A 25,056-nucleotide genomic window follows, 5' to 3' on the forward strand; every position below is an offset into this window, starting at 1 on the left:
GCAAGTATCCAACTACTTGAACCATCACCATTGGCTTCCCAGGTGCACATAGCAGGGAGATGGGGCCAGGAGCAGGATGTGGGGATTGACCCTAGGCGGTCTGATGTGGGACGGTATCATAACCCTAAGCCAAACATCCCACCTCCCATTAGAACTCCACCTGGGTCTCCCACATGCATGGCAGGGCCCAGGCACTTGCTCCATCTTCTGCTTTCCCAGGCGCATTAGCAGGCAGCTGGATTGGGAAGAGGAGGAGCCAGGACTCACACCAGCACTGCCACAGGGGAGATGTGGGCATCCCAAGCTGTGGCCTAATTGGCTCCGCCACAGTGCCCACCCCAACTCGGACTTTCAATTCCATTTGCCATGAACTTTTTGACCTCCCTGTATTCACCAGATACCTGGCTGTGAGCCTTGAACCACCAGGCCCTGGGAAACACATAAGGACCTAGCCCCCGACCTCTGAGCTTTAGTTGTTGAACTTAATAAACCTCCCAGGAAGAGATGAGGAGGCAGCTGAGTGCAGACTGTGGCACACGCCCAGGCCACAGCCCCAGCTCCGAGGAAAGGGGAGCTAGTGCAGAGCAGAGCAGGCCTGGGCCTGGCCCTGCCCCTCCCTGTCCGGTGACCATCCACGTGTTGCGTGACCTGGCTCACCTTCAGCTTCCTCATCTGCAGGCCGAGGAAATGATCGCTAACTCCTAGCAGCCATTCAGTTCAGCCTGGACAGCTCAGCTTCCCAGAGGGCCACGGAGTGTCTGCGGACCTCAGTACTGCAGTTAGGAAAGGGCTCCTGGTGAGGAGGGGCTGGCGGCCTTGTGTCTACTGTGCCATTGCCTTTAACACTGATCCAATCCTCCCTGTGGGTAGTTAGTGGGTGGAGGGGCTCTATGACCTCCTGCTGGGTTGCCTGAGACCGATTCAGCACCCCCTCTTTACTGGGGTGCCTTCCCAACTGGCCACAGCTGCTCCCCACACTATTACGAGGAGGTCCTGTGAGCCTACGCAGCTCCACACACAGGGAGTCAGCTGTTGGCCTCCCTTTTTGGATGGGGACGCAGTTAGGGCAGAATCAATCCTGTCCACAAGGGGACCATCCGAGTGCCCCAAGGTGCAGGTTGGTCGTTGGTTTCTTTGGAAAATGGGGAGGCTTCTGTTTCATACCCAGGTCCCTGCCTTTCTGATGACATCATTTACGTTATTTAAGAGGTGCTTTAGGTTGTTTACTACCCGGCTGTGTTTAAAAGGCTCAGGAGAATAGAACAAAGGGCCGGAGTAGAGATGGGCATTGTCCCTTTTGTCTGAGGTCTGGCACTACTTGAAAAACAATAATCCTATAGGACTCACTCCCCATTCTGCCTTTATTAAAAAAAAATTATTTGTTTGTTGGTTTGTTTGTAAGACAGAGTGACAGAAAGGAGTGAGATCTTCCATTCTGCTGGGTCACTCCCCACGTGGCTGCAACAGCCAGGGCTGGGCCAGGCCAAAGCCAGGAACTTGGCAGGGGCCTTATCACTTGAGCCATCTTCCACTGCCTTCCCAGGCACATTAGCAGAGAACTAGCAGGTAATGCTGCTGCCTGCGGCACCAGCATCCCATATGGGCACCGGTTTGAGTCCCGGCTGCTCCACTTCCAATTCAGCTCTCTGCTATGGCCTGGGAAAGCAGTGGGAGATGGGTCAAGTCCTTGGGCCTCTGCACCCTTGTGGGATTCCTGGAAGAAACTCCTGGCTCCTGGCTTCGGATCGGCCCAGCCGTTGTGGCCATTTGGGGAGTAATCCAATGGATGGAAGACCTTCTCTCTCTGCTTCTGCCTCTCTGTAACTCTGCCTTTCAAATAAATAAATAAATCTTAAATAAATTAAAAAAAAAAAAAAGTGGAGCAACCAGGTCTCGAACCAACACTCCATTATGGGATGCTGGTCCCAGGTAGCAGCTTCACCTGCTGTGCCACACTGGTCAGTGTTCCTCTAATGGAGAAGTGGAGCAGTTAGGCTGGGATGGAGGAGGGAGGAGTGACTTGGTCATCTCTGGGTTGGAGCGAGGCACAGAGAAGGACACACGGAAGTGGCTTGCAGCTATCACTGCCCACTCAGAGGCTTAGGGCAGCCAGGCCTTTCTCTCTGAGCAGGCCAAGTGAGACAGGAAGTTAGTGCTGGAAGCAGTCCCAGAGAATGGAAACATTAGGTAGATTAACACTGTAGGAGAGCGCTCAGTAGAGGGAAGATTTTGCTCAGCTGGAAACCTGCCAAGTCCCGGCATGGGGTGCCTCAGAAAGGTGTAGGGAAATGGAGTTACAAGACAAGCTTATTTTCGGGTAGCATCTGGCACAGTGGTTAAAAAGCTGCTTGAGATGCCTGCATCCCGTATCCCAGGGCCTGTGTCATCTTCCAGTCCAGCAGCCTCCTAATGCTGGCTCTGGGAGGCAGTAGATGATGGCCCAAGTGTTTGGATCCCTGCTACCCATGTGAGAGACCTGGATGGAGTTCAGGGCTCCTGCCTTCGGCCTGGCTCAGCCTTGGCCATTGCGGCCACTTGAGTGAACCAGCACATAGAAGAGCTCTTTCTCTGCTTTTCAAGTATAATGAAAATCAATAAATTTTAAAGCCTCTTAAAATATGGAAATATGCAAATGTTTAAACAAGTGATAAGAGAGGCCCAGAAGTTTCTTTCAAAAAAAAAGGAGGTAGGGAGGGGATAGATTTATTTTGGTGTGAAATAATCCATGAAATCTCTGTTTTTCTGTAAAATGCATTGTCCATGAACTCTGAAGAACTCTGTGTATGCACGAATTTCCAAATTTGTCGCACCAGAATAAGCTTAATTCCATTTTCTATGAACCTTTTAAAGGTTTATTATTTATTTGAAAGTCAGAGTTAGAGAAAGAGAGAGAGAGATGGAGATTGATCTCCCATCTGCTGGTTTACTCCCCAAGTAGCCACAACGGCCAGAGCTGTACCAGCTCGAAGGCAGGAGCCCAGAGCTTCTTCCGGGTCTCCCACGTGGGTGCAGGGGCCCAAGCACTCGAGCCCTCTTCCGCTGCTTTCCCAGGTCATTAGCAGGGAGCTGGATCAGAAGCAGAACAACCAGAACAGAAACCAGCGCCTGTGTGGGATGCGGACATCACAGGTGGCAGCTTTAGCCGCCGTGCCACAGTGCTGGCCACGATTTTCCATGCACTTTTTGAAGTGTCCTTGTCTTGTAAACTGGAAAGGAAGGGGGCAGGAAGAACTTCCCTTCTCCCTTTTGTGAGTGTAAGAAGGAGAACTGGGTTAGAAAAAGTAGTGATCGCTAACAACAGTAAAAACTTGGCAAGGAGAATCCGCGTTCATCCCTCTGAGCTGGTCTGTACTCTACCCTGGTTTTAATTTACTGTCTACAGATACGCTTGGGTAGAGCCACTGCGTTTATTGTTAAATTCACAAGATGCGTGACCAGATGACGTGGGTTCTCCGGGGGTCTTCAGACTGTTTTTATATGACCTGCAAGCTAAATGCTGATTTTTACGTATGGCGAAGATCGAAACAAATAGGGGGAAAACAAAGAATATGCTGCAAAGACCATATGTGGCCTGCAGGTTCTGAACTGCTTACTAACTCGTCTTCCTGCAAAAATGTTGGCTGAGCCTGAATCTCTCCAACCTCAGCATGGGATGGCCAGCTGCCAAGTGATCCTGTGGTACCGAGCACCGTGTCCCTGGGTGCACTCTCAGAGATGGCCGTGAATTCCTCTGGGCTGCAGCCTGGCAAGCCAGCATCATCACCATCATCATTATTATTGTTTTTGCACTCTCCAGGTCATTCTAGTACATGTCCAAGGTTGAAATACCCTGCCCCAAGGCCCCCGTTCCCAGGGTGGGGTCAGGAACCAGCAGCATCCGTATCTCATAGCTTGTTAGAAATGCAGGATGCCAGGCCACACTGCACACTTGCGGACTCGGAAACTCATGGCTAGGGGCCAGCTGCCTGCTTTCCACGTGATGCCGATGCACGTTCAAGCCGGAGAACTCCAAGCCTCAGCCTTTCAAAGCCAGACCTGCTCATTGCAGGCAAACCTCACCAAGGGGTGAGGTTGAGAGAGGGGAACCCTCAGGGCCTCAGCTGTGAGCCTGGGAGCCCTGGTCGTTATCTTAGACACAGCCCCGCTGGAGGCCGGAGGCAGCGAAGGGAGCGGCGGGCGCCAGGACTTGGTGCTGGAATCATGTCCCAGGAACAACAGAATCATCCCCCAGTAACAGCTGTGGGTTCCTGCCTACAGCGTTATCAGTTACAGTAACTTCCGCCTGGGGCTCTGTTCTTGTGACAGCAGGTGTGCTTACCTCTTAGTAAATTAACTTAGAGAGGGGCCCCAGTCGGTCACTGTTTGAACATGACCACTGAGCTGTCTCGGAATAACGTACAGGCAGCAGTTTAACCCACTGTGCCACAGCGCCGCCGCCCCCCCCCCCCCCCCCCCAATAAGCCAGCTCTTTTCATACCTGGTCAGTTTGAGAATGGAGGCGTGACATGGCCTCTCTGGCCAAATGTGGGAGGAGGCTGACTTCGAAGCTTCCTTGGCCACCTGGGACGTGCAGTGGCTTCCCGAACCTCAGAAGCAATGCTGCGGCAATGGTGTGGGTGGTGCCTGATTAGGGAGTCAATCCGGGTAGCACCGAGAGAGTTCTAGTCCAAGTCCGTAACGTCTTCCCTCGAGTGGTTGTGGGTTCATAGCCAAGTGCACGTGCTGGTGCCTTGTCTGAAAGGTCAGATTCCTTTAGACAAGAATCTGTGTGCCTGGCCCGCCTGCATTGAGAAGATTCTACTACTTTCCAAAGGGGTTCTTAAGCCCCTAGAAAATATGTTTTACAGACTGGGATGAAGAAAGGTAGTTTATTTATCGGGGAGCTTAGCAGCTTCCAACCCTTCTTGAGTAAATGACATCACCTTGTAGACTTCAGACCCACCAGATTTACATCCAGGTCCCAAAGTGAACAGTGGAATTTAAATTTGGATGCATGAGTGTTCTCTCCCTCGGTCATGCACAGCGACGCGCGGATTTATGGATCTCTGTGGTGTAGGGGGAAGCCGGCTGAGCGGGGCCTGGAGAACGCGGAGACCTGGCTTCATTGCCAGCTCAGCCTCTGGAGGCATCCCTGGGGCCCGTGGAGTCTCCGAGCTTGTGTCTGAGACACGGCGCTTCTCCTGGGCACTGGTAGTTGAAGGCTTGTGTGTGCCTACCCAGCGATGGGAATGTGGAGAATCAGTGGGCCCCTCTGCGAGCTTTAGAACCCCAGTCATCAGTGGTCAGAGCTTTCCCTCCAGTCTCCTGGGCCCCCAAGTTACAGCTCCCTGGGAAGCTGCTCTTGTAGGCCAGCAGCTGAGCCACGGTGTCTCGTTCCAGAGACGAGACAGGCACTGTTTAAAAGCCAATGGGAGCTATACAGTTTCAACTCCTGCTGCCTGGACGGGGTTGTCTGTCTGCTCCAGGTTCCCGGAGAGCGGGTTGTAGGTGCACTTGAGCACGGAGCGCTGTAGACCATGATGGAGGCTTTTATAGGGAAAACCCCAGCCCCTCCCCAGAGCAAACTCTCCTCCAGCCCGGCTGAGCCCTGCCAGAGCCATTCCTCTTTGTTGCTGCTGCTGGCGTGTGGAGGAGGCGGCTGCTGCCCGCTCAGCCAGCCTTTGTGGAATCCAGGCCTCGGCTCGGGCCGTCAGGGTCACCGCCTCAGCGACCTGCGCTGTCTTATCTCCTCCAGGGAGAGGAGGCAGTGGGGCGTGATGGCTGCGCTGAGCTGGTGACCTACCCAAGGTCTCGCTGCCAGTTAGGGCGACGTTGGTTTTCCATCCGTGTGTGTGCCAGCCCAGTCCCCCAGCCAAACAGCAGAAGACCAGGCTCAAGGTCAGCGTCGCTCTCCAGCCCCTTCCTCCTGGCACCAGAAAGGGGGGCGGGGGCAGGGGAAGGCCACCTCCTGCCTGGACTCAGGATCCCCACACGAGCCTCTTCCTGCAAGCTCCTGGGTGTCCTCTGAAGACCCCAGAGAGGGTCCTTGCCCACCCAGCCCTCAGAAATGGCGTGACCCCTCAGCAGTGGCTGCACGGTGGACAGAGAGGGGCTGCCTGGGGAACTTGCACTTAGCTGGGCATTCCCCCCCTGGGGGAGGGGTGGCTGTTTCCACCAGCCATGGGCAGGCCCTCTTGCCATCTCCTGGTGTGATGGGACCCACTTGCCGGTGGCAGGTGCCATATTTTAAAGATGGAGCGAGGGGCCATGGAGCACAGTTGGGACCCAGCAGTTCTGCGCCTTGGCGTTACCCCAAGGCATTGGAAACAGGTGTTGCAAACATCGACATGTGCCCGAATGTTCACAGCAGCCCTGTCTGCCATGGCCAGGAGGTGGAAACAACCCCAGTGCCCATCACAGATGAACAGATAAGCAGCATGCATGGAACATTATTCAGCTAAGAAAAGTAGTAGCATCCTGATACATGCTACAGCACGGAGGAACCTTGAGATAGCTACATTCACTGAGAGAAACCAATGCAGAAGGCTGGCCACGGTGTGATTCCATTGCCATGTGCTATTTTTTTTTTTTTTTTGACAGGCAGAGTGGACAGTGAGAGAGAGAGACAGAGAGAAAGGTCTTCCTTTTGCCGTTGGTTCACCCTCCAATGGCCGACATGCTGTGGCCAGCGCACCGCGCTGATCCGATGGCAGGAGCCAGGTACTTCTCCTGGTTTCCCATGGGGTGCAGGGCCCAAGTACTTGGGCCATCCTCCACTGCCTTCCCGGGCCACAGCAGAGAGCTGGCCTGGAAGAGGGGCAACCGGGACAGAATCCGGTGCCCCTACTGGGACTAGAACCTGGTGTGCCGGTGCCGCAAGGTGGAGGATTAGCCTAGTGAGCCGCGGCGCCGGCGCCATGCGCTATTAAGAATGGGCCCGTCTACAGGGACGGTGGCAGATGCGTGGTGTCCAGGGGGTGGCAGGAATGGACATGGGGTCTCCATTTGGTGAGGGGAATGTTCTGGAAGTAGATGTCACACAACATTGTGACTGTAATGCCACTGGAGTATACACTCTGAAATAGTTACCGTGGTAGATGTCATGTGTGGTTCATTCCAAGAAAACAGAAAATCAGGTGTGTTGGGGCCAGGTGGAGTTCAGCAGAAGCAAAACCATCCAAAACGTGGAGGGCTTCTTGGATCATCTCAGGGGCCACTTCCAGCTGTAAACCCATCTCCTGGGGTGCCATACTGTCCCAGCTCTCCCCCGGCTCGTTTCGGCCTTGGGCTGATGATACGCCAGGGAGGAATGAAAAGCCGACAGCCGGTGGGGATCGTGTCCAGTGCTAGAGTTGGGTTCCATTGTGGTCCCAGCTTTGGAGGCGGAAGGAAGTGGGGAGATGTAATCAGAGGAGTATAAGGTTGGCCAGAGAAGCTGTACTTGATATTGAGGGCTTCATGAAAGTTTGCTTGAAAGAATCTGCCAGCATGCCAGTTTTCTCATCACACACAGGAAGAAACTATGGCTCCAACAGGAGCAGTGACTCCCCAAAGGTCATTGATGGGCTGTCTACTCAAAACCGCACAACACACCTGTTGCGAGTGTCACTTTGCAAGCCCCTTTCTTTGGGGATCGTGGGAAGCAAGAACTTCCCTCCCCTCGCCGCTCCTCTCCTGGGATCCAGGAGCACACACTTCTCCCCATGCTCAGCACCAGCCTTTCCTGGAAGGTGGTGGGCACGCAGGCCTGCCTGGATATGGCTTCGTGCACCTGCCTCCCGCCCGGGCAGAGAGAAGAGCACTCTTTCTCGGTGGGAATCATACATGCATTCATTCAAGGAGACAAGCAAATTATAGTAGAGACCCTCCTCTGAGTTTGGGGAAAAGGATGGGCTGTATCCTTCTCTGTGATTCAGCTGGTGTTAGTGAGAGCGGAAACACTTTCTTTGTGAAAGTCGTCTTCGAAACCCAGTGTGTCCAGATGCGAACCGTGTGTGCCTGGTGCCCAGGGACAGGGATGGTCCTGTGCGGGAGGGGCTGTTAGGGTTTGATGTCTCGCCATCAGCCTCCTCTGCTCCTCCAGCTGAGACCACCCATGCAGTTAGGCAGCCTGGGCCAGCTGCCCGGGGTGGGGGCTGCTGGGATGAGGCTGGACCGGCCAGCCCTCGCTCATCCCAGGCAGCCCAGCCTGGTCTCTGCCGTGGTCTTCCAGAGTCACGGGAAATTGACTAACACATGCCTGCTACTTCTGCCAGAGAACTGGGCCCCTGGGTGTTGTTTTAGAATCCACTTAAATGAGTGCTCATTCCTTAACCCCAGACTCGGGTTTATAACCTGCGAGACCGTTTGGGTTTATTTAATTTAACCTCCTAAGTGGTGACTCTCATTCGCTGCAACAGGAAGTCCAGTTCCTCATTGCTTAGGAAATTAAACCCAAAGTCTCTCTCCTGGCGTATTCCTTCCTGGTCACCTCCGCACCTAATCCCTGCTCATCCTCTAAAACTCCTACCTAGAGCTTCCTTGTCCAGACCCCTGAACTTCAGACTTGTGCTAAGTGACCTTGATGTGTCTCTCTCCCCAGCTGTGAGCTCTTGGAGGTCAGGCACGGTTTCATTCATTCTCTTCTCTTCATCCTTTGGAGGTTTACATCTCCAGAACGTAGCACATTGCGCCACGCAGATGTCCCGCGAGTTAATAGATTAATTATTGTGATTAGTTCATCCCAGAGGGAAACAGATACGTGAGCCACCAGCCAGACCGCTGCTCTGATGAATGAGGGGGCGGGGCGTGAGGCAGGCAGGCTTCCCGAGGATTGGCACGGGTGGAGGCAGGAGATGTTGGCTGCAGGGGGCCGGGGAGGGGGCAAACTGGTAAAGCATTCTGTGCTGGGGTGGGAAATGGTGACGGGAGAAGGGGGCGGAGTGTGGCTGAGATGAGGGCCGCAGCGTGGAGGGGTGCGGGGAAGGAGGTGGACTCGGTGTTGGACGCACTGCGTGGGAGAGACCTGGCCCTTGTGAATGACCCCAGACATTTCAGGGGCAGCAGCTGTGACCCATTCCCCACCCATGCTGGGCAGAGAGCCAGCCCGGAAGAGATGAGCTGTAAAGAGTCTCATCAGTGAGACAAGGGACAGGGGACAGGAGTCGGAGACTTGGTGGCCATGCTGTGCGGTGTCACGGTCCACTTTATGCTGCCAGCACAGAATACCACGGACTGGGTCATTTATCATGAATGGGAGCGTGTCTGGCTCCTGGTTCTTAAGTCCAAGAGCATGGTGCTGGCATCGGGCGGGGACCCCTATGCTGCATCATTCCATGGTGGAGGGCAGAAGGGCAAGAGACAGTGAGAAAGGGCAGACAAGTGGGGGCCACGCTCACTTCTCTAACAAATGCACCCACAGTAGCTAACCTACACCTGAGAAGACAACAGGAATCCAGGACCTCGTGAGCCAGACGCCGTGTAACTAGGCGCCCACCGCCCAACCCTGTTCCCCTGGGATTACGTTTCCAACACTTGAATTTGGGGGACACAAGCAAATCACAGCATTCAGACTGGGGCAGGTGGGAGACAGGGGAGAAAAATCCGGAAAGAATGGTGCTGTGCAGCCAGTGGCGGAGAGAGCGCTTCCAAGGGGGAGGTGAGATGCAGGCTTCAGACTCAGAGCAGAGAAAGCGCCTTTGCTTTGGCCATCAGCAGTGACCTGGGAATGAGTGGAATGGAGTCAGCCAGTGCAGGGCAGACTGACCAGAGCGGGAGTGGAGCCCAGGGCCTCGGTGGAGAAGAGGACGAGAGAAACCTGGTGGTGACTGATGAGGGACACAGACCCAGGAAAACATGGGAGACTCGAGACACAGAATATGCGTCGTGGATCTGTAGGCTGGGACTCCTGCTCCTCACCGGTATCCTGGCTCCATATCCTGCCCTGATAAAGGACCGATTGGTTGGAACTGCAGCTGCATTTCTCCTTCCTTTTGGAGAGGGACTCTCTACCAAGGTCGGAGCCTGAGACACGAGGAGTCTTCGTAAGGTTGATGTATGAAAGAACTGTGTATGGATTGCAACTGTTTTTGCACCAAAATAAACTCATCCTTTACAATATTTTTTTTTAATCTGCAAGGTAGACAGGTGGGTGTGAGGGGGAAAGAAAGAGACTCCCTTTCACTGGTTCACTCCCAAAATGCCTATGGCAGCCAAGGCCAGGAGCCAGGAACTCAGTCCAGGCCTCCCACATGGGTTCCACTCTGAGGCATCGCTGCTGCCTCCTGGGGTCTGCACCGGCAGGCGGCTGGAATCAGGAGCGGGAGCCAGAGTTCAGACCCTGGCACTCCACTGAGAGATGCAGCACCTTAACTGAGGTCTTGCCTGCAGGATGAGATGCCCTAAACTCTCCTGTTCATTTCATTTTGCCGTGAGCTTTTTGAAGTACCCCTGTGTGGAGAGAAGGCTGAGCTGTTTTAGCAGAAAGCCAACAGCATAGCGGCTTAGAGACCAGGGAAATGTCTTGTTCGCTCGTGGATCAGTCCAGGAGATGCGTGCTCTTCTGCTCCATGCAGTCACGTGGGGATCCAGGCTCTGGCCCTCCCATGGCCCTGCCGCCACCGCCAAGGGCAGCTGTGGTCTCAGAGTGGAATGCCCAGACGGCAGCACCCGTGTCGCCTGGAAGCTCGAGGGCAATGTGGTTTCTCAGCCGCACTCCAGGTTCCTGCATCAGAACCTCACGGGGGATCCAGGAGAAGCACCTGGCTCCTGCCATCGGATCAGCGCGGTGCACCGGCCGAGGCGGCCATTGGAGGGTGAACCAATGGCAAAGGAAGACCTTTCTCTCTGTCTCTCTCTCTCACTGTCCACTCTGCCTGTCAAAAAATAAAATAAAAAAATAAAAAAAAATTAAAAAAAAGAACCTAAGCGGGGAGAGGCCAGGCCCTCTGTGCTTTCAAAAGCCTTCCCGTGAGTTTAATACACCCTGAGTTTGTCCTTGCCTGTGTGATTAGAGCTGAGCTTCAGGCTTGTCTGTGGCTGCAGTTCTCATGAAGGGGAAAGGATGGCGAAGAGTGCAGAGGCAGTGGCTTAAGGTCCAGGCAGCGAGTGGCCCTCCCGCTCCTGTTCCGTTGTCCAGACGACAGTATGGGGCCGGCGTGGTGGTGCAGCGTTGGGGTTAAGCTGCCACTCCAGATGCCGGCGTCTCCTGTGCGTGCCGGCTTGCATCCTGGCTGCTCGGCTTCTCCTCTAGCTTCCTGCCAATGCACCGGGGAAGGCAATGCAAGACAGTCTGAGTGCTTGGGTCCCTGCACCCACACACGGGAGACCTGGTTGGAGTCCCTGACTCCTGGCTTCCACCTGACCCAGACGCAGCTGATTGGCGGGCATTTGGGAAGTGAACCAGCAGATGAAAGATCTGTCTCTTTCTGTCACTCTGCCTTTCAAATAAATGAATAAATTTCCCTTTTTAGAAAAGGATATGGAAAACAGGAGTTTTTAAAAAAGGAACTACTGTCTAGCCAGCCCTCACTGTGTAGAGGAAGGAGAGGGCAGCTGTGTCTGAAAAAGACGCCCAATGACCTGCCCACCTGCCCCAGATCTGCTATTTGACTACCTAATGAGCTTGCTGAGATCTGACATGCCTACTCTCAGTTTTCACAGCCCCACCCCTGCGGGGCCGGGCTTCCCCAGCCTGCGTTGTAGGTCTGTTTCCAAGAGCTGGAACAAACGTAAGGAAGAGCAGGTGTGGAGTTAGGCTAAGGGGGCGCCTCTGTGCCCGTCTTCAGTGTCCCTCCACGCTGCCCTCCATGGAAGAACCTGATGATGTCCCAGGTGTTTCCCATCAGAGGAACCATCCTGTTCCCATCTGCGCCTTGTTTGGATGATTCTCAAAAGGACTTTGTGCTTTGATGGGTCTGCGTTTCTCCTCTGAGGCTGAGATTAAAAGAAGACAAGGGGGAAGAGAGGTCAGTGCAGAAAGGACTGAGAAAGCCCGGGAGGGAGAAGACCAGGCCAAGGCCATGGCTGGTTTGTGCTGGACTTCCCAGGGGGGCGCTGGCCGCTGCCTGCCCTGAAATGGTCTACCCGGCCCTGGAGCAGGAGCAGCCGCAGCGGTGTGGCTGAAGGCTCGCTTCTCCTCTCCGCTACCTTTGACAGGTTAGCCCGGGACTGGGCAAGAGCAGAGCAGGCTGGGAAACACCCTGCTGGGTGGGTGGTGGGGACTCACGTACTTGAGCCGTCATTCGCTGCTTTCCAGGCACACTAGCAGAAAGCTGATCAGAGGTAGAGCAGCTGGGCTACAAACCAGCACTCTGATATGGGATGCAGGCATCCCAAGTGGTGGCTTACCCCACTGCGCCACAGAGGGAAATAGTTATGTAACTCCTGAGGGGTCCGGAGCTTGCACGTGGCTCTGTGGTGCACTGTCCATTTGTCCACTCCTTTGTTCATCCATTCTGCAGCAGTTGACACCTGCACATCAGGTACTGTCTTAGGTGTTAAAAAACTGAACCGAGGAGGTGACATTTGGCCTAATACTGAAGTCGTCACTTGGGGACACCTGCATCCCACATCAGAGTGCCTGTGTTCAGGTCCTGGCCTTGCTGCTTCTGTCTGTGCACCTTGGGAGGCAGTGGATGGTGGCTCACGGAGCCGGGTCCCTGTGTGCATGTAGGAGACCGAATTGAGTTCTGGGCTCCTGTCTTGTCTCGTCTCGTCTCTCTCTTTCTCTCGGTCTTTCAAATAAATTAAACAAATAGCTTTGTTTTAATTGAGCTCAGATGTTAGCAATTCGTGCAATGAGTGGCATGCCTTGGGCTCAGTCATGGGAGTTGGAGACAATGGGACTAAGAACAGGAAGTGGACTGGTCAAACCTATAGAACGTGGAAGGGGTGAGGCAGAAGGACTCGGGGCTTGAGGAGGACTGGATGCTGTTAGCAGGTGCCATGTCGTCGTGGGGAAGGGCCAGGATGTGACATCCAACCAGGGACATTTTGTAAGAGACATGGGGGCGCTGCTGGTAACTGTGTCCACATGATAGGTGCAAACCAGGATCATCCCTGACCCACTGGTATCATATAGTCCCCCGGACTGCCTGGCTGCCTACCCCGTGACCTTGGGCAAGCTCTATGACCTTGGGCAAGCTCTCTGACCTCTCATTTCATTTCTGCAGCATGAGGATGATGCACACATCTATCTCACGGGGTGTTATGAGGATTAAAGGAGCTAATGGGGTGGACGTTGGGTGCTGTGGTTAAGCTTCCACGCGGGGTGCCAGCGTCTCATGTTGGAGTACCTGGCCAGCTCTGCTCCCTCCCAGCTTCCTGCTAAGACAGCCTGGAGGTGGCTCCAATGGCTCAAGAACTTGGGTCAGTGCCACTCCCGTAGGAGACCTGGGTTGAGTTCTGGGCTCCTGACTTGAGCCTGGACCAGTCCTGGCCCAGGCCTGGCTGTTGTGGATGTTTGGGGGAGATACTGTACTGCACCCCAACACCAACCCTCAGTCCTCAGGTTTTAAAAAGGCAAAGAAGTGCCCAGGAAGAACATAGCAGAAAAGGACAGTCTGTGGAGGAGACAAACTGTTTGCCCAAAGATAGGAGCAGAGCCCTGACTAGTACATGGAACGTGTGTTGGTCCTTGCAAATAAAGTGACGCTGAAAGAAAACATGTCGCTTAGGGCAAGAAGACTGAGAATTCTTTGTGCTAGAATTTAATTCAAGTTCCACCTACATCACCAGCCACAGGACTCTATAGTTAGCAAGCAAACTCTCATGTGGCCCACATGGTCCACTCTGCTTCTGGACGATGGCCCTAGCCTAGCGCCCTGCCCTGCTCCCGGGCTCTGCTAGGCACATCTGGCCACGACTCCCTCTGTGCGTGGGGGAGAGGGGCCCGGGTCTGTGGAGGAGGAGGAAGCAGGCCTCCCCCAGTGGCACAACCCGCGTCATGGCACACCAGGCCCTGATGGAAGTGCCTAGGGCGTGGCTTCGCCAGCAAGGTGTCTGCAGCTGCTTCTCTGAGCTGTCCCGTGGTGTCAGTGCCCAGGGGCTGACTGCTGCCCCGGGACCCCAGCTTTGTTCCACAGGAGGGGCAGGACCCCCGAGGCTGCCTTACCAGGGCATCTGGGAAGTCACGGCCATCTCAGCAGAAACCGGGTCCTGACCGTGACTTTCACGTAAGAGGACCTCGTGCCTGACTTGCACCTGGCCCGACCCTGGCTCAGCCGTGCCTGATGCACACTTCCATGGCAGGGCTGAGGGCCGGGGACTTTCAGGGGTAGAGGGGACACTGACAGCTCCAGGAGTGGCCCCCTCTGAGAACAAGTGGACCAACTGTCCCAGTTTTCCTGGGGTGTTACCCAGGGTTAGCACTGAAAGCCCCATGCCCCAAGAAACCCCTGTGTCCTGGGCAATTCGGGGTTGTGAGTCACCCTGCCTGGGAGCAAAATCTCCAAGGTCTCACCCCAAACCTAGCAAACCAGAACCCCTTGGGGAGGGGCCACCCATCTGAGCTCTGGGGTCTGATGCGTGCTCAGGACAACTGCTGTCCCGTTCAGCAAATACCCAGAGAAGGTGGCAACTTGCCCGGGCCCAGGCAGCGAGTAAAGAAAGGGCGGAGCCAGAGGAAGAGTTCCCAGCACTGCCATGGCGCTGCCCCCACCACGATCAACAGGGTCGGAGCAGAGTCCCCGAGGCCAGGTCATCACAGACGTTAGCGTCCATCACTAAGGCCTGCCAAGACCATGTCACTGCTGTGGTCTGCGGGCTGCATGGGGACAGGCACCTCCAGAGAGGGTGGGAGCCGCTGGGCCCTGCAACAGAAGGGCAGCGGGGGGGAGCGTCCCTGTAGCATGAGCAGACGCCTGCAGCAAGGACCACCCAGGCTTTTGGGATCCCCGGGAAGAGCACAGCTGGGTGCGTAAGGAGCAGAAAGACCACCTGCTGCCTGCTGGGCTGCTGCAGCCTCGGCGTGGACGTTTTTTCAGTCGCCAGCCGCACCAGCAGACCCCAGATCAGTAAGGTTATAGAAGACGCAAAAATTACCCAACTAAGCCTGCTGGGCAGCATCATGCAGCCTGCAGGGGCAGGATTTGCACTCTTTCCAGGGGCCCCTGAAACACGCCCCGGGATTGAGACTTGGACAATGCTGCCTGTTCTCCTTGTGTCTGGGTGCCGCTTGTTGGCCAGCAGTGAGTGACTCCTGGCTACACACCAAGCAGAAAAGGAGCCTGGGAAATGCCCCTTCCCTGATGGCCAAGGACCGAGCAAGAGGAAGGGGAAGGCAGCAGCATCTGGCCCTGCTTCCTCCTGTCCCCAGGCAGCTGGGGCACTGAGACGCCCCCCGCCCCCTGTCCCCAGGCAGACACCGCACTTCCATTCTGCCTTTGCCACTCCAGAGCTGACCACTTTCCAGGGGACCCATCTAAGCCTCTGTGTGCCAACCTTGCAAACCGAGAACAGCCCCACTTGGAGGGGATTGGGTGGGCTGACTGAGCACTGGGCCTGGGCCTGCAGGTCCTGGGCCTGGCACACGCCAAGTGCTTCGTAAGTGACAGCTGCGCAAAGAGGTGCAGGAAGATGCCCAGGGTCACACGGCCAGGAAACAGCAAGGCTGGCTTTCAGGCGCAGGCGCAGGCGTCTGGCCCCTCGCTGGCACGCCGCCACACCCATCACGGGGCCCTGTGGAATGCTTAGCAGTGGAGGACAAACCACCAGTGAGAGAAGTCGCTCTCACACGGGTGCCTGAGCTCAGACATGCTAATGCCTCCTGTTCAAGGTTAACAGGGGCCTGGAGGGCCCCCTGACCCGCCAGTCCACGGCTCTTCCATCTCCACTGCGAATGACCAAATTGTGACCATTCAATGTGCATTCCTTGGTTAAGTCCTGTCTTCTGCTTGGCGTCCTTCTTCCCTTTTGGGTGGGCTCCTTTCCTGCAGGGCTGGCATGAGTCCAGGGAGTGGGGGCCGGGGGCTGTCCAGGGGGCCGGCGGCCCGGTGACCACGGGAAGGCCCTCTGGGGGTCAGCCCCACCTCCCCCGAGTCATGACTTCCTTTTCTTGCCTCTTTCTGCAGTCCTGCCCCCACCCCGCCTGCTTCTCCAATTAAACTGGAGAAAAATGGGTTTTGTCTTTTTTTAACAAGAACTCTGAAACTCTTAAATTACCTTCTTCAGGGTCTGCAAATAGAAAACCCAAATAAGCCAGCCACCTTTTCCTCCTCTGCCTTCCCACTTCTGTCTTTGAGAGCCTCTGGGCCCGGGAGAAGGGCACGGGCTGTAAGGGGGGGCCCACCGGGGGTTGGCAAAGATGGAGATGGGCAAAGCCAGCGCCTCAGGCAGTGGCGCTGAAAGGAGAGAGGGTCCCACGATGTGGACGGCTCTGTAGGGCGCAGCTGTTGAGTGAGGGCAGACAGGGGCCCAGGGTTCATGCAGCTTGAGAAGAACCACAGAGGGTTCAGGCTGTCCGAGAAGCAGGTGGGATTGGCAGGCACACGGGGGCCTTCGCTGCCTCCGTACCACCGCTGGTGTCGCAGCTGCCGGGGAGTCCACCGCCGGGCGTCAAGACAGGTAGGGTGTCCGGGCAAAGACTGGGTTCTAATCCTACTCTATGGCATGTCAGAAAACGAACGGGGGTTTATTGAGCACTTACTATGAGCCGAGCCTGTCCGTGGGTTATCCCATGTAATTGTCAAGATGATCCTACGCCGGAGGTCTGATCGTTATTCCCCATTTACCGATGGACTCTGAGGGCTGGGTGTGACACGTCTAGTGACAGCTCGGTGTCCTGCCAGACCTCCGGCGTATCTGCACCTGCTTCCTTGAGGGGGGAGTCGAGATGCAGGGGACAGGACGGGCAGTGGCCTGGGCAGTCGCTCAGGTCCTTTCCCACACAGGTGTTCTGATCTGGGGCTCGTGCCACACCTTTGCATGCAGGGATGGTGTTGAGAGGATGCTGAGTGCAGGGTGCCAGTGCAAAGCAGTAACACTGAGAGAGAGACAGACAGACAGACAGACTCATGTCTTGCAATGCTGATGAGATAGGACAGAAGAATAAGAACACGAGACCAGTGCAAAGTCTGTGGAAGATTTGCAGGGACGTGCGTGTGGTGTAGCAAGTGGGTCACCCGTTGGGATGGCCAGCTGCCATATCAGCATGCCTGCTTCATATCAGCATCCTCTGCTCCACTTCCAATCCAGCTCCCTGCTACCTGGGAGTCAGCAGGTGATGGCTCGAGTACTTGCTACCACTCATATGGGAGACCCAGATGGAGTTCTGTGACTGTTGCAGGCATTTGGGGAATCAGTCAGCAGATGGGAGAGCTCTCTGTATCTCTGCTTTCTGCCTTTCTAAAATGCAAATAATTTTGTAATTTTAAAAAAAATTGTGTGTTAGACATGTGTTGAGAGGACAACACTGAGATCCAAAGGTCTAGAAACTTCTACGCCAATTCAGGTGCATTAGATGTCCAGAAGCCGCTGCGTTGCCACCATCTTTCCTCTATACACCCCCCTACCACCACCACCCAGGGCCAGACGATGGCTAAGGCCTTGGAAGGCGGCCTTGGCCATGGGGAGGCCCGGCTTCCCCGCCCAGCCTGTGTGTCTTCTTTGCAGGAGAAGCAGCCATGGCACGGTACCAGCTGGAGCAGGACGACTGGCTGGTGGTCTACCTGAAGTACTTACTGTTCGTCTTCAACTTCTTCTTCTGGGTGAGTGTGTTCGCCTTCCCCATGCACGAGTGAGTCAAGTCCCTTGGTGCTGCGTGAGTCACCTCCGCCTCCTCAAAGACCACCCAGGGGCAGCTTCTGCCCACTGCAAAGCAAACATGTACATTTGCCACCAAGGGGGAGGAGAGGAAGGCGGTGTACGGGCTGGCATGGAGCCCCTGCCCTACAGTGACTCAACAGGGCACGGGCGTGATGAGTAGCCTTGTGTTCCTGCACCAGTACAGAGAGTCCAGTTCCTTCCTCCCTGCTGACTTGCAGCCTGAGTGCCTGGGGACAATGTGATAGCCTGAGAGGGATGATGGGGCCGGCGCCGCGGCTCACTAGGCTAATCCTCCGCCTTGCGGCGCCGGCACACCGGCTTCTAGTCCCGGTCGGGGCGCCGGATTCTGTCCCGGTTGCCCCTCTTCCAGGCCAGCTCTCTGCTATGGCCGGGGCGCCGGATTCTGTCCCGGTTGCCCCTCTTCCAGGCCAGCTCTCTGCTGTGGCCAGGGAGTGCAGTGGAGGATGGCCCAAGTGCTTGGGCCCTGCACCCCATGGGAGACCAGGAGAAGCACCTGGCTCCTGCCTTCAGATCAGGATCAGCGCGGTGCACCGGCTGCAGTGCGCCAGCCGCGGTGGCCATTGGAGGGTGAACCAACGGCAAAGGAAGACCTTTCTCTCTGTCTCTCTCTCTCACTGTCCACTCTGCCTGTCAAAAAAAAAAAAAAATTTTGAGAGAGATGATGGCTGGTTCCCCGCTGGGGCCCACTGCCCTCTCCTGGTTCACAGTCTCTGAGCTGAGGACACAGAAGCACAGGTCTTGGGGGCTCCAGGCTGCTGCTGCCAGCCATGAGCATGGTCTCTATGGCGACCCCCCCCCCTCCCCGCAGGAAGCCTGGGTCTGCTCCCAGAAGGCAGTGGCCTTGGTAACTGGAGGGTGGACATCCATCGCTGGCCCAGAGGGGCAGGCCCGGGATGGAAGGCATGTGTTTTGTGTTGTGATGGTGCCACGTCTGGGGAGGTGGGAGGGTTTGAGGGCGGGGGCTGCTCCCTTCTGATGCGGTGGTCTTGGGTGGGGCCGCTTGCCTGAGTTCCAAGGGTTGGTTTTCCCAGCTGCAACTCAAGGATCGTTTCTAGTCTTTGGGGTTGCATTCAGTATATGGAGCATTTTGAATCTATGAAGACACTTCAAAAGAAGTGAGTGGAAGATGGATTAACAGGTGACTTGGGCATGGGTGTTAGCCTAGTGGTCAGGACACCCACGGCCCATTTCAGAGGGCCTGGGTTCGAGTGCCAGGTCTGGCTCCTGACCCCAGCTTCCTGCCGTGCAGCCCCTGGGGGGCCATGGGGATGGCTCAAGGAGTGGAGCCAACCACAATTCCTAGCATCCAGCTTTGGTGTGTGCTTGGTCCCGGCTGTTGTGAGCATTTGGGAAATGAACCAATGGACGAGAGATCTTCCCCTCTTTTTCTCTTAAATTAAAAACAAAAAAATGTTTTGATGCAAAAAATTTTTGACGTCTATGCAGTTTTTACAAAATAGGTAAATTCCAAGACCCCTGCATATTAGGTATTAAATGTCTAAAAATACCACCAAATCAGGGCTGGCATGTGGCACAGCAGATCAAGTCACTACTTGCAATGATGGCATCCCAGATGGATGGCCAGTTCCAGTCCTGGCTGCTTTGCTTCCAGTCCAGCTCCCTGCTAATGCACCTGGGAGAGTGGAGGAAGATGGCCCAAGTGCTTGAGCCCCTGCCACCCACGTGGGAGACCCACATGGAGTCCCTGGCTCCTGGCTTTGGCCTGAGTCAGAGCTGGCTGTTACAGCCATCGGGGGAGCGAACCAGTGGATGGAAGATCTCTTTCTCTCCGTCTCTCTGTCACTCTGCCTTTTGAACAAGTAAAGTAAGTCTTTAAAAAAATTATCCTGCCAGATTAACTGACAGCGTGCAGCTGGGTTTCCTGCTAACCATGGAAAGGGGGTACCTTCTCACTTGATGGCACCTTGGAAGCTTCCAGAAATGCACGTGCACCTGGGAGCTGTGTCTGCAGAGGCGTGGTTGAGTCTGGGAAGGACCATGGTCGAGTAGTTGAGGACGTGGACACGGCCAGGCAGGAGCCGTGCAGAGGCTTGGAGGACAGACAGTCACCTGGTGCTATCAGCCTAAAGCTGCAGTCAGGTAGTTGTTTCCATGCATTTTGCAAAGTTTCTGAAACAAACAGTGAAGTTATTTGCAACTTTACTCTTCTGAGCAAGACTTTCCTGGAATAGTGAAGCCGAGATGATGAGGACAGGAGAGTAATAAAGCCACATTGCGGGCCGTGAACCCCGGGGGTGTGGGTGTGGGTGTGGGTGGCTTCCCTTCCCAGAGATGAATCTGATAGGGTGCTTTGGACGCTTGCTGAGTGAGCATTTCTTTTTCAGAATAACTGTCTTCCTGGATGATAGAAGTCTCATGTCGCCACTGTAGGCAGTCTCCAAGAGATTGGAAAGTATAAAAAATAAATAAACTGCCCATATCTCATTATATAAGGTACTGCAAGTGGGGAGCTAGGTGTTAGGCACAGTGGTTAAGAGGCTGCTTTGAACACTTCCGTCCCCTGTCAGAGTGCCTGGCTTCACTGCCAAGTCCAGCCTCCTGCTCATGCACACCCTGAGAGGCAGGGTGAGGGCCCAAGTGCTCCTGCCACCCGTGGAGAAGATTCAGATTGAGCTCCTGGCTCCTGGCTTCCGCCTGGCCCAGTCCTGGCTGCTTTGGCATTTGCATCAACCAGCACCTTGGCCTTGGCCTTGGCCTTGGCCTTGAGCCTCCAGAACTGAGGCACTGTCCAGGCCATGCTGTCTGTGGGATTCTGCTAGGCAGGCAGTCCTCACAAACAGAGGCGCTGGGACAGCCCATCTCACAGAGCCTTGCTTTTGTCCTGTGTGAGATCAGAGTGCCGATGCCTGTGAGAAATGGAGGTGAATATGCAGAAAACCGCTCGTGTAACTCTCAGGATCAGACCGATGGACAGACCTCAGCCCTGTCCTGGCCCACGTAAGAAACGCTGGGAAGCATAGGAAATGCTCACGTGAAACACGGAACACGAGATGACCTCACACGTGCCCCGCACTCCGATGGCGTCTCGGGTTTAATTTTCTTTGCTGGAGGATACAGCTCACTAAATTCTTATTCCACGACCCTAATGGGTCACATTCAGAGGTTTGCAGGACCCAGAGCCGTGCCACCATCCCCTGTCACCCTGCCCTTGAGGCACCCTTGGACGTAGCTGTGGGTCAGGAACCACCAAGGCCACAGCCCTCACTTCTCAAAAGAAAATGTGGAGGCTGGGGCTGTGGGTTAAGTTGCTGTTTGCAACATTGGCATCCCATATCAGGGCACTGGTTCAAGCCCCAGGTAGTCCACTTTCCATCCAGCTCCCTGCTAAAGCACCTGGGAAAACAGTAGAAGATGGCCCGAGTGCTTGGGCCCCTGCACCCACATAGGAGACCTGGATGCAGCTCCTGGCTCCTGGCTTTGGATCGGCCCAGCCTCGACTCTTGCAGCCATTTGAGGAGTGAACCAGTGGATGGAAGCTCGCTCTCTCTCTCTCTCTCTCTCTCTTACTCTCTCTCTCTCTCTTACTCTCTCTCTCTCTCTCTCTAACTTTGCCTTTCAAATAAATAAATCTTTAAAAGAAAGAAAACGTGGTCCAGGCTTTCCTCTCTGCTGCCATCCTCCTTGCTTTTCTACAAGGCTCCCTACCGCTCCCATCTCCCTTGCGATGTCGCTCTCTGGTTTATTATTTTAATTAGCTGCCTGGCCATGTCAATAATCAGGACTGCTCCCACCTCCCAGGAGCTCTGCCAGGCTACGGGCAGAACAGGGAAGCAGTTCTTGACGCAGTGGGGGAGCCTCTGTCCTGAAGCCCTGGCCTGCCCTTCCCCTGGGGGCCAGGAGGGCTCAGCCTCCAGGGAGTCCTTGGATCCTCTCCAGGGAGACCTGGGGCCGAGGCAGGTGGCAGAGAGGGTGGAGGGCCCCAGGCCGGCCAGGAGAGGCCTGGCAGGGAAGAGCCAGAACAAGGACACAGTGAAGGAGACTCACTGCCTCCATTGCCATCCATGGGCATGGCCAAAGACCACTCTCAACATGCTGAAATGGTTAAGCCTCCCCCCTCAAGCTGTGTGGGCTTCAGGGCACCTCTGCCCTCTGTGCCAGGGACCAGGGGCACACTCGGTCTGCACAGGGCCGTGGCAGGCCAGAACGAAGCCTGTGGTCAGTGCTCTGAGCCACCCCTGGTGTAGCCTGGACACCAGGCCACTTGCCTCGTGGGCAGGGCGGCTTTGGTGAAATGGGCGCCCAATGGGAAATTAGGCTTCTTGTGCCCTTCCCGGCTTGGGTGACCTTGGAGAAGTCCTGTGACCCTGGGCTTTTATGTCTGCACCCAGAACAGAAAAGGGGCTGGCTCGCTTCTTCCCCTCTCGCCCTGCTGTCCTCTTGGAGTCCCAGCGCATCCACCCACTGTGCTGCTCCTCTGGGGATACCCAGATGTGTAAGACTTAATTGGGATGCTCGGAGTGGAGACACAGAGATGGCAAATCTAACAGAGACCATGATAGGTGTGCACGCACCGTGGAGTGAGTACAGAGGGCAGGATGGTTTGCTGTGTGTGGGACAGGGATGGCTCCAAGGATGCTTTCCTATGCGTTCTGAGCTGGGTTTGAAAGAGGATGTGGGGTTGGGTTGGGGGTGTTGTGGCACTGTGGGTTAAGCCACCACCTGTGACTCTGGCATTCCATATGAGTACTGGTTCAAATCCCGATCCAGCTCCCTGCTAGTGTACCTCAGAAAGCAGTGGCTGATGGTCCAGTGTTTGGTCCCCTGCCACCCACGTATCAGACCCGGATAGAGTTCCTGGCTCCTGGCTTCCATCTGGCTTGGCCCTGGCCGCTGCAACCATGTAGGGAGTAAACCAGCGTAAGGAATATCTCTCATTCATATTCTCTCTCATCCTCTCATCCATTCATATTCTCTCTCTCTCTCTCTCTCTCTCTCTAACTCTGCCTTTCAAATTTCGAAAGGAGAACGAGGACAGGGGTAGGGGTCATTTAGGTTCTCTCCCATCTCTGGTCCACAGTCTGTCCCATGTGTCCTAGGCTATGTGGGGTTGATGGCAGGGGGAGGTAGGGCCCCAATTTATTTTCTCAAGAGCTCTTTAAAACCAGAGAGCCTCAGCATGGACGATGGCCGCTAGCAGGACCAGCCTGTCCTGGAAGATTTAGTGCAATGGCTCTGGGGCCGTAGGCAGGGCTGGGGAGCTGTGCTCACCTGGTGCCGAGAGAGCTGTGGCTCAATGCCAAGGTGAAGAGCACACCTGCTGCCTGCTCCCTGTACTCTCCCTGGGAGCTCAAAAGCTGGGGTGCAGGGCTGGGGAGCTGCCCACCCCACATGCATGTGCAGTCCCGGGCCCCGCCCTTCCAGGGCTGCATCCTGGGGCCATGCTTCCAAAGCAGCCCAGCCAGCCCCAGGGGACAGAGCCTTGCCGAAACCCAGGCTCCCAGTCCTCTCCTGGAGCCCCTGCACTGTCTGCTCCCCAAACCAGTGACTTCCTGTTCGTTCTGTTGAGGTGGGACTCACCAAATCAGGTCTCCCTTCCCAGTCACCTGCATGAGACGTGAGGGCAGGGGCCATGTCCGTCAGATGTGGTGCCCACGACAACTGGAGAGGCTGGCAGGGGCACAGTGGGTGTTCGTTGAGACAAAGCACAACAACACATCAAGCTGGCATCTTAAGGCCCCTTGGGTGCTACTCCTGGCCTTGCTGGGAGCGTCCTAGTGGCCCGGAGAAAAGAGCGTCCCAGCCTGGGACTCTCACTGCCTCTCTGTATGTAAAAGTGGCCATGCAGCTGGAAAGGAAGTGCTCACTGGTGCCCGAGCGGGCAGCAGGTGGGGCCAACACGGGGCGTTATTTCCGTGGCCTTCAATGTCGCCATGGCAGCGCCTGTGTGCTGGGCCCGAGGACTCTCGGGTAAGTGCTCTGTATCTCCTACATGCACACCCAGGGCTGCTGTTGGGAAGGGAACCGGGCAATCCAGGCATACAGTCCAGGAGAGAGAACTCGTCTACGCAGGAGGTCCAAGCAGGTGCACCCTTAACACGGGCCTGGAAGGATGAGTAGGCGTTCAGTGGCCGAGGAGGACCACAAGAACAGGCGAGAAAGGCGGCAGGGGTAAGAGAAGTGGCCTCTGAGACCCAGAGAGGCTGTGTCACAGACCCACATGCACATGGCCAACACAGCGAGGAGTTTGGGCCTGGACGTCAGTGCTGTGTCCCCAAGTTCACCTTCTCGGCCACTGTCCTGACACCACTGTGGCTACCGGGCATCCACAAAGTGTTCAGGAACAGCCACTGCTTGCCTCTTAGTGGTCCAAACCCCGGTGTGGAGGAAGTTGAGTAACAGAAGCTGAAGCCTAAAGTCAAGTTGAGGTCATGCAAAGACTTTGGACTTGGCTCCCTGTTCTGGGAATTTGTTGGGGGGGGGGGGTGTCTCAGCAGGGGGTGCTGTAGCAGATCAGCATGGGAGGCCCCGGGTGCATCTGGGTGGCGAGGAGCTGGGGGCTGCCCCGGGGACAGGGAGCCATGGCACGGCGTCATATGGGGGAGACCCAGACGGGCCTGAGAGCACATGGGAAGTGGCAGGTGGCTGTGACTGAGGGGCGAGGCCCCGCTCAGTGTGACCCTGTGGGCTGTGGTGGTGGGCGGTGGTGCTGCTGATGAGATTGCCACGGGGTAGGGGCGTGGGAGACCAGTGTGGTTCTCAGCAGGTGAACGCCTGTCCAGCCCTGTGCCCTTCCAGTCCCTGCTGTTGCTTGGTGCAGTGTAGGTGGCCGGCAGTTGGCACGGTCACCCTGTGCACATCCTGCCCACCCCCCGCCATGCCCTGGCTCCTCCTGCACTGAAGACTGGGAACTCTCCAACCCCAGGGACCCTTCCTTCCTGGGGGCCCCCTGGTCCTGACTTTGCTCCCAGCTCAGACAGCAAAACCCTGCAATCCCCTGCACCCCCTCTGCCTGCTCTTCTTCAGGTCTGCTGCCTTTCTGTCTCGCCCCAGGGGTGTGCAGCTGCTCGGGCTAATCGTGCCCATGACATGCCCAACATCGGGGCAGTGTTTCTCTTCTATAAATGGGCAGTTCCTAAAATTACCCGGCCTGGGCGACCTGCTCTGCCCTCTTGGCCCGCCTGTGTCCTCATTGTCCTGCTTCTCTCGCTGCAGGGTTTGCTGGTTCATCGGCCACAGGCTGTGGCTTTGAAAAATGTAGTTAATATTCTACGGGAAAGCAACCTAGTTTCTGGAAGGAGCCAAATACTGTTGAGTCAACTCTATGCAGATGGCTGTGGACACAGCTCATTGGGG

The 25,056-nt window shown here is 55.7% G+C and overlaps 1 protein-coding gene across 1 annotated transcript in view; it reads left to right on the top strand.

The window, feature by feature from the left end:
• Positions 1-25,056, top strand: part of TSPAN11 (tetraspanin 11) — a 57,147-nt gene that overhangs the window by 5,430 nt on the left and 26,661 nt on the right. The window contains exon 2 of the mRNA XM_002712822.5: positions 17,569-17,663. Coding sequence (XP_002712868.2) covers positions 17,580-17,663 — 84 coding nt within the window. The 5' untranslated portion in view covers positions 17,569-17,579. The remainder of the gene's footprint in view (positions 1-17,568; positions 17,664-25,056) is intronic.

The sequence above is a fragment of the Oryctolagus cuniculus genome, chromosome 9 (assembly GCF_964237555.1).
Source record: "Oryctolagus cuniculus chromosome 9, mOryCun1.1, whole genome shotgun sequence".
Taxonomy (NCBI): domain Eukaryota; kingdom Metazoa; phylum Chordata; class Mammalia; order Lagomorpha; family Leporidae; genus Oryctolagus; species Oryctolagus cuniculus.